The sequence below is a fragment of the Bombus pyrosoma genome, linkage group LG13 (genome assembly GCF_014825855.1).
Source record: "Bombus pyrosoma isolate SC7728 linkage group LG13, ASM1482585v1, whole genome shotgun sequence".
Classification (NCBI taxonomy): Eukaryota; Metazoa; Arthropoda; class Insecta; order Hymenoptera; family Apidae; genus Bombus; species Bombus pyrosoma.
This window is the reverse complement of record NC_057782.1, coordinates 7,468,756-7,480,724: the sequence shown is the minus strand read 5'-3', so window position 1 is coordinate 7,480,724 and position 11,969 is coordinate 7,468,756. Positions and strand designations below refer to the sequence as shown.

The 11,969-nt window shown below is 34.9% G+C and overlaps 5 protein-coding genes and 1 pseudogene across 19 annotated transcripts in view; 5 read left to right on the top strand and 1 right to left on the bottom strand.

The window, feature by feature from the left end:
* LOC122574117 (cyclin-dependent kinase 4-like) overlaps positions 1-2,229 on the top strand; it is a 36,594-nt gene extending 34,365 nt beyond the window's left edge. For all 14 annotated transcript variants that reach the window (XM_043741307.1, XM_043741305.1, XM_043741311.1 and 11 more), the window contains 3 exons: positions 12-356; positions 696-856; positions 938-2,229. In XM_043741307.1, coding sequence (XP_043597242.1) covers positions 12-356; positions 696-856; positions 938-1,157 — 726 coding nt within the window. In that variant the 3' untranslated portion in view covers positions 1,158-2,229. The remainder of the gene's footprint in view (positions 1-11; positions 357-695; positions 857-937) is intronic.
* A 132-nt stretch (positions 2,230-2,361) lies between these two features.
* On the top strand, positions 2,362-3,481 carry LOC122574122 (histidine triad nucleotide-binding protein 1). Its single transcript, XM_043741321.1, has 2 exons — positions 2,362-2,707; positions 3,075-3,481. The coding sequence occupies exons 1-2, from the start codon at positions 2,504-2,506 to the stop codon at positions 3,342-3,344; spliced, it is 474 nt and encodes a 157-aa protein (XP_043597256.1). The 5' UTR covers positions 2,362-2,503; the 3' UTR covers positions 3,345-3,481.
* LOC122574121 (dihydrofolate reductase) lies at positions 3,093-5,452 on the bottom strand. 2 transcript variants are annotated; one of them, XM_043741320.1, is made up of 5 exons: positions 5,223-5,452; positions 4,995-5,150; positions 4,793-4,916; positions 4,554-4,663; positions 3,093-3,336 (listed from the first exon to the last, which is right to left on the bottom strand). In XM_043741320.1, exons 1-5 carry the CDS (start codon positions 5,297-5,299, stop codon positions 3,300-3,302), a joined length of 504 nt encoding a protein of 167 aa, XP_043597255.1. In that variant the 5' UTR covers positions 5,300-5,452; the 3' UTR covers positions 3,093-3,299. The 2 variants fall into 2 exon arrangements, with proteins under 2 accessions (XP_043597255.1, XP_043597254.1); XM_043741319.1 differs by lacking the exon at positions 3,093-3,336 and adding an exon at positions 4,307-4,436.
* Positions 3,634-4,167, top strand: LOC122574124 (annotated as a pseudogene).
* Positions 5,453-5,598: 146 nt separating the features above from the next.
* Positions 5,599-6,550, top strand: LOC122574125 (translation machinery-associated protein 7 homolog). Its single transcript, XM_043741326.1, has 2 exons — positions 5,599-5,748; positions 6,167-6,550. Exon 2 carries the CDS (start codon positions 6,168-6,170, stop codon positions 6,360-6,362), a length of 195 nt encoding a protein of 64 aa, XP_043597261.1. The 5' UTR covers positions 5,599-5,748; position 6,167; the 3' UTR covers positions 6,363-6,550.
* A 1,013-nt stretch (positions 6,551-7,563) lies between these two features.
* LOC122574114 (protein FAM214A) overlaps positions 7,564-11,969 on the top strand; it is a 43,799-nt gene continuing 39,393 nt past the window's right edge. The window contains exon 1 of the mRNA XM_043741287.1: positions 7,564-7,850. The gene's annotated coding sequence lies outside the window, so the exon portion shown is untranslated. The remainder of the gene's footprint in view (positions 7,851-11,969) is intronic.

The window sequence follows — 11,969 nt, the reverse complement described above, 5'->3', positions numbered from 1 at the left end:
CATGCGTGCAGGTAAGACTGTTGGACGTGTGTCAAGGGAATTATCTACACTTGCCTTCCGCCGATGGGGTGTCGGAGAGGCTAGATCGAGGGTTGACTTTATGGTTGGTGTTCGAACACGTAGAAAGGGATTTAGCGTCTTACATGTCCTCCTGCTCAGAGTCAGGTATCCCGTCTCATCTGCTGAAACAAATGTCGCAGGAGATACTGAAAGGAGTCGAATTTTTACACAGTCACAGGATCATTCACAGGGATTTGAAACCACAAAATCTATTGGTATCCCGAGAGGGGAGAATAAAAATCGCAGATTTTGGATTGGCGAAAACGTACGACTTTGAAATGAGATTGACTTCTGTGGTAGGTTGACATATTGTACAAATGGCGAACATTGTTGAAACGATACAGTGAGGTAAAAGAAAGCATTAAAGTAGAGTGACTGAATGATCCAACCGCAGCTAAATCAGTTTATTTTTTATTATAAATTAATTTCTATTATCAGTTCAACGACATTAATCATCCCCTTTTTTCAAGCAGATAAATCTATTTCCGAAAATGCGTCAGATTATTCGTTTTAGTCCCTGAAATTTGTAAATTTTCACTACTATTTCAATTTGATTACCTCGCTGTACTGCTTCACTTTATATCTATGATTGTATATCCTAATCACTAAATCATTAAAATTATTGACAATTATAGGTCGTGACGCAGTGGTATCGCGCCCCGGAAGTCCTCCTGGGCTGCTCTTATGCCACCGCTGTTGACATTTGGTCTGTAGGATGCATATTAGCAGAATTGAGTATACTTGAACCTCTTTTCCCAGGTACAAGCGAAGGCGATCAACTCGATAGGATTTTCCGGTAAGTTAGTGAAGATATCCACTGTTTTTGTTTCGTACAAAAAAATAGTTTAAATTTAAACATATTTTAATTGTTCTACAGAACAATTGGAACTCCGGCGTATGAAGAATGGCCAGAAAATGTGTCCCTTAGTTGGACAGCTTTCCCTTATAGGGTACCGAAACCTCTTGAGTCAATAATACCTGATCTCAATGAACACGGATTAGATTTAATTAAAAGTATGCTTATGTTTGATCCTCATAGACGATTAACTGCAGCTCAGGCTCTCAGACATCGGTATTTCGCTGAAGACGACTCGTGATGATTATTATTTCTGAGTATTTTTTTGTTTTTCGTATCTTTAGTAATTTTTGAAACGTAGACTGACGTTAGTATATCCAAAAGTACGTAAGCGTATTATTTTTTTTAAGGACATCGTAGCATTTTGTTTTTAAGCGGATAGTATAGTTTATTACGAATATAGTACAATAGGGATTTTCGTAACTATATACGATTTATAAATATTCCTTTCTCATTTAGAAATTACAATTGCAAAATACGTTTACTACACTCTATGAAGCGTATCATCATCATATTTAAATCATACGACCATTAGCTAACTTCGAGAAATCGTCATAGTCTAATTATACACAGTTGTTAAATAATTCAAGAAAGAACCATTTTTCTGATTTATTTAAACGATCGTATAATTTTCATCGTTTATGTATCTAACGATAACATTGTTGACCTTATTTATTTAGATAATATCTAAGAAGTATTTTTAATATTACTATTAGTTTCGTAATACTTATGAATCCAATTATATCGACGTTCCATTTTTTCTTAAGTAAAGTAGAAGATACTTTCTTGCAAAAGTAAATGGGATTTACATATATCACGCGCACCAAAAATGATTTTGTGTAATAACTAACTAGGTGTGCCTTCCAAAGTCGTTGGAACGTTCACAACCTATGCCTTAATTTTCTATGTAATTAAACTTAACTGTAAGTACGTACTATTAAGTAGCGTTATTCTTGTAAGACTGGGGTCTATTGACCCGTTAGATTTGTCGGAAAGACATAGGATCTCCCGTAAAAAAAAACCAGAAAGTACACTGCCATATATATGTAAAGATAATAACGAATAGGAGATAATAATGTATTTTATCTCTAGTATGTGTATAAATCTTAATATTAGGCGAATAATATATATATATAATATATATATATATATACATGATTATGCAGTTTGTAAAAATATGTGAAAGACGTATGAAAAGACTGTACAGTAAAATAAAGATTTTATAGTTTTATATATCGAAACTATTCTTAAACTGAAATTGTATTGAAAAAAAGAATAGTAATCGGTCGATAGTCTAATAATAGAATCTGTAAAAATATATGAAATATCTTTAATTAAATCCTCTTAATTGTGTTCATAAATATACAAATTTAGGTAAATATCCACGGTTTAATAACATCGTACGATTCAAATTTACCGCCACTTGTAATTTCTGACATGGCGTGTTGGACATTGCCCTCTTTTTTATCGTAAACTATTTCCGATTATTTTACTGATATACATAAACGCTAAATTAGTGAATTATTCTGGTGTGAACTCGAAAGAATAACGTGTTAAGCCTATAAAGGTATTTTAAGTACTCTCGAAATGAGACTGCTTTTAAATCTCGCTGTAAATTCATGTAAACGTCTACCATATTTCAATGCAAATCTATCACATCACACTCCATGCTGGAGAAAAATGGCGACCGAAGTTGAAAAAGCTCAAACTGCAGCTCCCTCAGAAGATACTATTTTCGGGAAGATACTGCGTAAAGAAATACCTTGTAATTTCATTTACGAGGATGATCAGGTAAATCGAATTAAATGATTGGAAGAATATTGTTCTGAAATATCAAATATTATATTTCTGTCATGAAAATTGAAGGTTATTTACTGGTTTGTATGTCTCCATAGCAATTAATAATAGTTGTATGTATAATTAAGGTACATAATTTATTTTGTACTATATCATAACCGTAACATTAACGAATTAATTCAAATACTCTATTTGTGAACTTACTGGATATAGATGCTTTCCTTAATTTCTTTCAATATTTGTTAATTCTTTTTGCGAAGAGGTACTATATGTAAACGTTTAGAATCTTCGAAGCGTACTCTTACATAATTTACTTTGTCGTTAGAATTCTGCTAATGAAACAAATTTTTTAATGTGTTAGTGCGTTGCATTTCATGACATTAACGGCCAAGCACCGGTGCATTTCCTGGTAATTCCACGAAAACCAATTCCACAACTTTCAACTGCCGAAGACGGGGACGAAGCTTTGCTGGGTCATTTAATGATAGTTGCTCGTAAGGTAGCGAAGCAACAAGGTCTCGATGACGGATTTCGTTTAGTCATCAACGATGGCAAGCATGGTGCACAATCGGTCTATCATTTGCATCTACATGTTCTTGGTGGTCGTCAAATGAAGTGGCCGCCTGGTTAAGGAATTTCGTTTCTCTTAATGTAACGTTATATCTAATTACAATTGGGGATTATAAAAAGTATCTGTTGTCATGAAAATAATCTTTAACGTAAAATTCTTCATGTTCTTGATGAATAAATAATATTATGCCCTTGTCAGCTTTAGTTGTCTCAGTTTGACACGTTGATTGCCGCGCGTGTTTTCAATGAAATCTCCTTCAGGCCACGAGTGCCGCTGTACCAAGCGTACTCTGCTTAGTACTCCACCTGATGTTTTAGATGACTTAAAATCTCTGCCCTAATTCGTTACAATGTCGAAAAGAAAAATGGAAAACTTATTTCATAGTGAGCCAAATAGTAGGGAAAAGGAAAGCTTTTACGAGGCTTACACAAATTCGGATAGTAGCGATGAGGAAGAAATTAGATTTACTAGAAATAGAAATATAAATGGAATTACATCGTCTGATTCTGATTCGGAAATTGATAAGCGCAATCGTAGTGATACTGAATGTAATGAAGATACTGTTGACAAGATTTTATAAGAATTGGTCATTGAGGAAGAAAGAAAAGCTGATGATACCGAGGAAAGTACAATTCAATTTGGTGAATGGAATGAATTTAGTGGTCGGCAGAAATCATTTTCTTTTCCTGAGACAGACGGCCTCATTAGGCAATTACCTATCCATATGTCAATCCATATGATATGTTGAGCTGTTCGTTTCTCGAATTTTCGAGAAAATTGCAACAAGGAAGGATGTAAATATTAGAAGATTTAGAGGATTATTAGCTGCAAAATTATTAGGGTTATCTGAAAATACAAAAAAACCTTGTCTTCGACGGAGTCACCATAATATCGCCGTTCGGAAAAATTGGAACATCAATAAAATAAAAAATGGGAATAAATCTTGCATCTAATGATGCACTGTGTTAAAATACTGTGACGTCTTGAACGGAACATGTCGTTTCAGCGTGGCAGCCGAGGTGTTAAAGATCAAAATTTCACATTTTTACTTTTAAATAATTTTCAGATACAAAAATCTATTTCTTTTCATACACTTCATATACAAATTGTATATCGTTTTCTTCTTGAACGCCCTGAGGAATGTTAGGATCACTAAATCAACGAAAAAGGAAACAAATATGAAATGATCGCAAAAAAAATAAAAATAATTGACCGTATGGTAAAATAAAATTATACGGGATAATTAAGAAAAATCATAAGAATACTTACACTATCAAAACAAAATTATTAGGAATAGCTGGGAAAAAGGTATCACAGACAAAATGTTTTTTTATTCTTGTCAAATATAATCGGTGAAAGTTCGGAGATTCCATTGCTGCCTGAAATTGCAATTAGATCTTTTCTATGAGACTGTTTGTATTAGACGGCGGATATTTATGCAAATTTATATTTTTAAGAATGCAATTAAAGGAATAGGACCTAAGCAGAGATTTGTATATATGTTGTACCTTGTATACGGAACTTCCACCTATTACCCATATACCTTCGACTTGATCTTTTAATGTAGGTTTTTTAATAACTTCGAGAGCATGTGGAATACTTTTGCATACTATCGCATCGTCCCCGTAATCTCTACATAGTTAATTATTCGTTATAAATCTAAAAAATTAATTTAATTTCAAATCGTTAATAAAAATGAGTCGTCCTTACAAAGGCTGTGACGTAAGTACTATGTTTATTCGATTTTTTAATGGTTTGTACTTCTTTGGAATACATTCCCACGTCCTTCGTCCCATTAAAACAACATTCTTTTTATTTGGGTCTTTCGTATTCGTTGTCATAGACGTAAAGAATGCCATTTCATTTCTACAAGATAAGGAATAGATTATAATGTGCTACGTTATTTACATTTATAATGTAACTTTGATTATTGCTTACTTAAGTCTCCATGGTAATGTTCCTTTTATACCAATACCCATCCCCTCACATGCTGCCGAAATTAAATTTAAGTTCATCTTCACTAACAACTCAAATTTTTGTAGTACTTGTTTAACCAAGTAGAAAATGTGTCAACACATATTGTTACTTCTTTCGTTGGAAAGTTATGTTTAAGAATAGTTATTTTTAAGCAACACAACAGATATGATCAGATATAACTATTTAACCGTTAAGATAAAGAATTAAAAAGATATAGACAGCACAGTCTTCCTAACAAAGAGAGCTTAAATATATAGTGCGCTAATTCGCCGCTAGATAGCAATCCGAGTATTAAAAGTTAGTAGTTCGTCACCTCTTTTTTGATAGATGGCAGCGTAATCTACCTTAACCATTGAATGGCATGCATGCGACATTTCAGCTTGAGACGTGATAACCAAACTTTGCTCCTGAATAAGACTATTCAGTTCTGATACGTTAAATTTTTAATATTAATTGGATTATTTGTCAAATTTCACAGTATTACAAGGTAAAAGATTATTACTATTGTGTACTTTCGCTTAAATTAAGTTATTGTTCTAATTTATGCATTTGATTATTTCACACGTTGTTCATATTAGTTTCGGTATAGTCTTAAGTTTTGTGCGTAATGAGTCTCTTGTTGCATCATACATTTTGGTCATATTAAATTGCGTGCTTAAATCATGTAATATTTTCGGTAAGCTTAGTAACATTATCGATTCTGACATGAGAGAAACTTCGTAGGTTATGTTTTGCAAGAACGTTTTTTTTTTTAATTTGATGATGCTCGAAACTCATTATCTCATTTCAAACCAATGTTTTTACCTCTTTTATATTTTCATTTATATTATCACGTTAAGATAGGCAAATTGCAATTTCATTGTTTATTTTAAGAATATTATATCTAATTGAGAATTCACTTTTAGAATGTCTGGCCGCGAAGGTGGTAAGAAAAAGCCCCTGAAGGCACCAAAGAAGGAATCAAAAGTATTGGACGAGGAAGATGTAGCATTCAAGCAAAAACAAAAGGAACAGCAGAAGGCGCTTGCTGAAGCTGCAAAGAAAGCAAGTCAAAGGGGTCCTCTTGTCACTGGTGGTATAAAGAAATCTGGCAAAAAGTGATGCAGTTAAGACTGAGAATAAATATAATTATCTTACGCACCGTGTTCTTATCAAGACATGATTTTGATATTATCAACTAGTATACCATCTGGAACATGTTTCAGATTTCCAACTCTGAGAAATGGTTAAACATTTGTAAATAAAACATTTATGGATTAAATCATAGCAATATACGTATTTCATAGGTATTTGCATTTTTACTATGTTTTTGATATCACATTGAAACACAGTTAAAACGATTTCATATACTTCTAAGTTTGTAATAGATCTACATAAGCGTTAAGTACTGATAGTTGTGAGATAATAAAAATTCTTTTTAAATAATCCTCTTTTTAAATATCTTTCTCTAAAGGAGAAAGATAGTTACAATTCCGCGATCGTTAATTTATTGTTGTCCGTCAAATTTCGTACATTTTAATTGCTTAATTCCAGATTTAATCTAAATTTAATTCAATTGTCAAATAATAAACCGTTAAATCAATTAACCTTGAGTTAAAACGCTCTCTTCAGAGATTTCAAACCCGCATAAATAATGCAGTCACGTGTATTAAATTGATATTATCGTGCAATAACAATAAAATACGGTGTTAGAGAAGACACCATTAATCTGTTACAAACAATACATGCTAGTTATCTTTCTGGCCACTTATTTCGTAAATGCGATACAAACATATGTCCATTGAAGAAACGTGAATTACAGCTGATTGCCATATGATCGACAGTGTCGACAACTTTCGCAAAAAAAATTTTTCGACCATATTTCCTCTGCTCTCTTTCTTCTTCATACTATCAGCTTTCGATCAGAATAATCATTTGAAATAGATCTAACAGCTCCATTTCCGATACTTCATTTAACTAGGAAGAATCCCTTGTACCCAAATACCTAACTAAACTTTCAAACAAGTTGAGAAAGTCTAAAATACATATATCAATATCCTGCCTACCAATTCTTTATTGACATATCATAAAACCTAATTGTCGTATCTTACAAAAACTTAAAACAAATTCTATAGTACGAATAAGGTTCCATAAGGTCCTGTAGCATTTAATAACATGCGTTTTTCAGGAAAATCCCGTGGTATATAGGAGAATTTGGTCATAAAAGCCTTTGCGGGGTTTCAAGTAGGCATCGGAGTGATATCGCAAGAGCTTGCGATAGTTACTTTATTGGAGCTACGGTGGTAAACGTGGTGGATGGCGAAGAGCTGTCACTGGCTGGGTCAGTTGGCAACAGACCTTCGAGGTGGTCGTGAGTGCTTGCGTTGGTCGAGTCTGACATCCGTCAAACCTCTTTCGTCGAGTCTGCACGCAAAGGACGATCGAAAGGGTTCTCGCGTGTACCGTGACAGAGGAGCCAGAGCAGCGAGGGACGAATTCACGAGTGCGTCGGTAGTTCGGGAAAACCATGGAGCTCGTCAGGATCATTTGACCCACGGGAACGACTCCAGGCTCGGTGGATCGTGCTACCTCGCGTGATATTACAAATCGGTGAGTACATACGACCAAACTATGGCTCTCTTTCTCTTTCTCTAGAGTGACAGTTCGTTTCTGACGTTCCAATAGACAAAGATAGGAAATGTGTGTTTTCTTCTTCTCGTTCTACTATGTGCGTCACGTAAACGCTCTCTGTCATGGACGGTATGATGCATGTGTTTGCGTATAACTACAAAGGGACACCATGTTATTCACCTGCATCACGTACCATATTGCGAACCTTGTGCTTTTTCTCTACCTCCTCCACCCCCAGAGGGTTGCGTTGTAACTACTAGCGAGATGATCGAGCGCGATTTCCTGGCTTGACATGTGTGAGTAACGCGGTGCTCGCATAAACGGCCCATTGTAGATGTATTGTATCGCGTATTAAGAGGAAGAGAGAGCACGGTTAATGCGTATATCTAGTCTTCGCCACGCGTATATACATTGTCCATTGGGCTTTCTCGTGTTGAGAGATTACGAGCTTTCTTTCTGACCGAACGTCGTTAAGGTATTTAATTTACTTTGACTGATAAACTAGGTAAATGTTAGACGCGTATGCTTTGTGTTACGAGATTACTAGCTTTCTTTCTGATTGAACATCGTTATGGTACTTAATTTATTTTCTTTCATAAGTAGACTACAGTTTCTTATGTAATATCATACTTTCGTGAATGTAAGCGATAAAACAGAATCTAAAGAACTATTCGTGTCATTTATTAAATGTAACAAGTATCCTATTTTTTTTTTTTTTTTTTTTTAATATTTCGTGTAGTTTTGTACAGTACGCATATTCTATGTACATTTGCACTTTTAAATTTCCTATAAACACATAAAAGTCCACGATCTACTGATAAGTTAGGTAGATGTTATACGCAAGAATATGTTAGGAAATTTATGCAAATGATTGAAAGATACCACAGGGTAATTTTCCATTTAGAAATTTAGGAACTTTGAGAAACTATTAAAATAGGCTGATGTAAAGTTGGAGCGTCGTGGTGTCATCGTTACCTTGAATCTTTTATATTCTAACGTCACGCTTTTCATCATTGTTTAGAAACGAGAATCTTATTTATCCGTTAATAGTTTAGTAATCTCGCGAACGGTAGATATCAATGTACGAGTGTTCAACTTTTTTCCATCGAGTGTTCCAAATAAACGAGGATCGAGCCTTTAAAAAAAACAAATTGATTAATTCCACTTTTTAGAGATCTTTTAATTTCCTTATATAAGCAGATGATTAATATTCAATCGTCAAGGAACGAATGGTTAAGCTTCAGGGTAAATTTAAGAGAACAATATCTGTAATATCATCGATTTTCTATAATTTTCAAGTTATGGAATTATAGGATCAACGTAGTTCTTTTCGTACGACTGAATTATTTTACATGTTGAATTCATTCGAATATAATGAATACTCGTTCGAGCGTTCATATTCAACACTTGCAAATTACACAACGCTCGTTACGAAAAATCATCCTTTAAATTCTTCGATCGAGAAGTGGAAAACATTGTTCGATCGATTCGTGACACGTTGCGAAATAATCGCTGCGACAAGCTTGTGACGCATTCGGATGCACATGTGGAAAACTAGAGGGTGAGCGGCGTGCCTCTACTTTAATATAACCCGATATAAATCATGAACGTGGACGAGATTAACTTTGACCTTCTGTTCCTTTTCGATCGGAGGGAGATCAGTGCCTCGAATCTTCCGTTTTCTTTATTAATTTCGATTACGGGTTGCGTCAATCTGCATCGAAACGCACGTGAATACTGGCCATTTAATAGATCTGACACGAGTCTTCGATACGCAACATGGTTAGTACGAACTTTTCTCTTAATCTTACGTTGATTTTTATCCAGTTTTCGTAATTTACACTGGCTGTACTACGCGTCACGATGGTTCATTGCGTCAGATTTTTAATACGGTAATAAACATGTGTGGGTCTAGTCTGGTGTGTGTAGCAAGGCAATTACGAAGGAAAATATACCTACGTGCTGATATTTATCATAGTGTGATTTGAAATAATCCAGTCTTGATAATTACTCGGCTCGAAAGTTTCAACGTTGAAAATTTGAAAATGCAGATATTAAAAAGTTGGGACGTGTGTATAACACGAGAATTTGAAAATTTGGAGGTGTATACATCGTAAAAAGAGAAAAATTTATCGCTGGAAATTTGTTCGTTCGACGAGTCGAGGAATTTGCAATGTTAAATATTTGAAAATGTAAATATTGCATAATTTTAGACATTCCGACCATAAAGGATTTGTCAATGCGAATATTCAACAATTTGAAATTTGGAAATTTCCACGCTAAAGAATATTGAAAATTCGGCTATTGGAGATTTCGAAAATGGATTGTTGGACAACGTAAATATTCAACAATTCAAAAACATGTATCTATGTTTACAGGATTAAAGTCACTCGATTTCGGAAGAGACAATTAAGATTGCGATAGTATGCCATTTAATCGTTCTCAGCGCGCTGATAAGCCGCAGCTTTTGCTTCTGATATAGTCGTTTAAAAGGAAGCGTAGTTACGTTCGATAAGGAAATGATGTAACGCACGCGTTTTTTCGTGCGCGGTACGTGTGTTTCGTCTCGGTTGCCTGCGTTCCAGGTGCATCAGTTTCTCGTTGCTAGTTTTGGCCTCGTCATCACGTTCGCGTACTCGCTACAAGTAACCTTGTGCAACTCTTTAACGATTCGCACCTACGCGAAAGACTAAGTCGTAACAGTTGTGCAGAGCTTTTTGCCATCGGAATATAACCGAAGAATAGGATTTTTTTGTGTCGTTGAATGGATTCAACGAGCTTCCGCGTCAATTGACGCCAATCAGCCGCATTATTTTAAAGATTGCACGTAGGCATCACTTACGTCAGTTATTATTGATTTGATTTACTCCAGAAAAAGTTGCATCGTAAACAGTTTAACGGTCGTCGAATTATAAAAAGTCTGTTAACGATCAATTTCTTTTACTTAATAATCACCATTTTCTTTCACTTAATAACCATCATTTCCAGTTTTTCCTTCCATTATCCAAACGTACGAGTTCGCGTCAAGTATTTCGTAATCACGTTTCACAAGCTCCGAACCAAGCCGACAATCTACAAATATTCCAGTTTACGATCGTTCGTTGACAACAATAATTTGTGACACGAATCATTTCCATGCACATAATACGGTATCAAAATTGATATCAAACGAAGGTCGAAACTTTGTTACGCGTTCATAGTCGAGCGCGGTTTATATACACGGCAACTCTTATAAGTTTCGGTGGTTAATTATGAACAGAAATCAGAATGAATCGGAAGCCACGTATAGCACGGTGAGTTTCGCTCAGGATTAATTCAAATTCTGCGAAACGTATTACCAACATACGCGAAGTTTACGAAGGTAATTGAACATTTGCATAAAAAACTTTTACGCATATATGATATGTATTAATATAAAATATTTCGAACTTTCGTTAACATTGAAACGGGACACCAGTGTCATGATTATATTGGTCAAATTTGGGATCAATCCGAAGGTGTATAAAAATTTAAATACCTTTACTAAATACTTGCATTAAATATCTAACATAGGTTTTATGTTTCAAACATTATCAACAAAATGATAGTAGCCGATGTTAATCGAATTTGCAAACGTTTCGTACGACGCACCTAATCATCATCCTCATCTTCGTCGAACGTGTCTGCAAGCGTTCGAATACTCTTGCGAGTTTCTACAAAATCTCAACGCTATTCTCTTCCCGACACGTAGCAAGAAACTTTTTTTTCCATCGAACAGGCACTTGTAATATTGTTCGATAGAATTAATAAATTGCTTCGACGTGTATTTAAAGGTATTACGTAAAGACTGTGGCTAGAGGCTCGGTCGAAATTATCAGTCATCTCTTTCAATCTCGTTTAAATCCATCGCGTTCGTGAGTGCAACTAACTAGCCGACGTCGTCGTTTGCCAGTCTGTACGCAATGCGGTAACAGTGAAAACCCGGAAATCCCTTGCTCACACCTTTTAAATCTTACTTTAGAGAACGACTCAACCACTTAGCCAATGCTAATTCGGGCGTTCGCTAGAATCGCTTCGGTTAAAAGGGTTAACGATAAACGTGCCAATATTCTCACTGCG

Coding starts and splice junctions, on each gene's coding strand:
- LOC122574122 (XM_043741321.1), top strand. CDS start 2,504: ATGAGACTGCTTTTAAATCTCGCTGTAAATTCATGTAAACGTCTACCA. Junction 2,708..3,074: donor TCATTTACGAGGATGATCAG/GTAAATCGAATT, acceptor TTAATGTGTTAG/TGCGTTGCATTTCATGACAT.
- LOC122574121 (XM_043741319.1), bottom strand. CDS start 5,299: ATGAACTTAAATTTAATTTCGGCAGCATGTGAGGGGATGGGTATTGGT. Junction 5,151..5,222: donor ACATTACCATGGAGACTTAA/GTAAGCAATAAT, acceptor CTTATCTTGTAG/AAATGAAATGGCATTCTTTA. Junction 4,664..4,792: donor GTGGAAGTTCCGTATACAAG/GTACAACATATA, acceptor TTGCAATTTCAG/GCAGCAATGGAATCTCCGAA.
- LOC122574125 (XM_043741326.1), top strand. CDS start 6,168: ATGTCTGGCCGCGAAGGTGGTAAGAAAAAGCCCCTGAAGGCACCAAAG.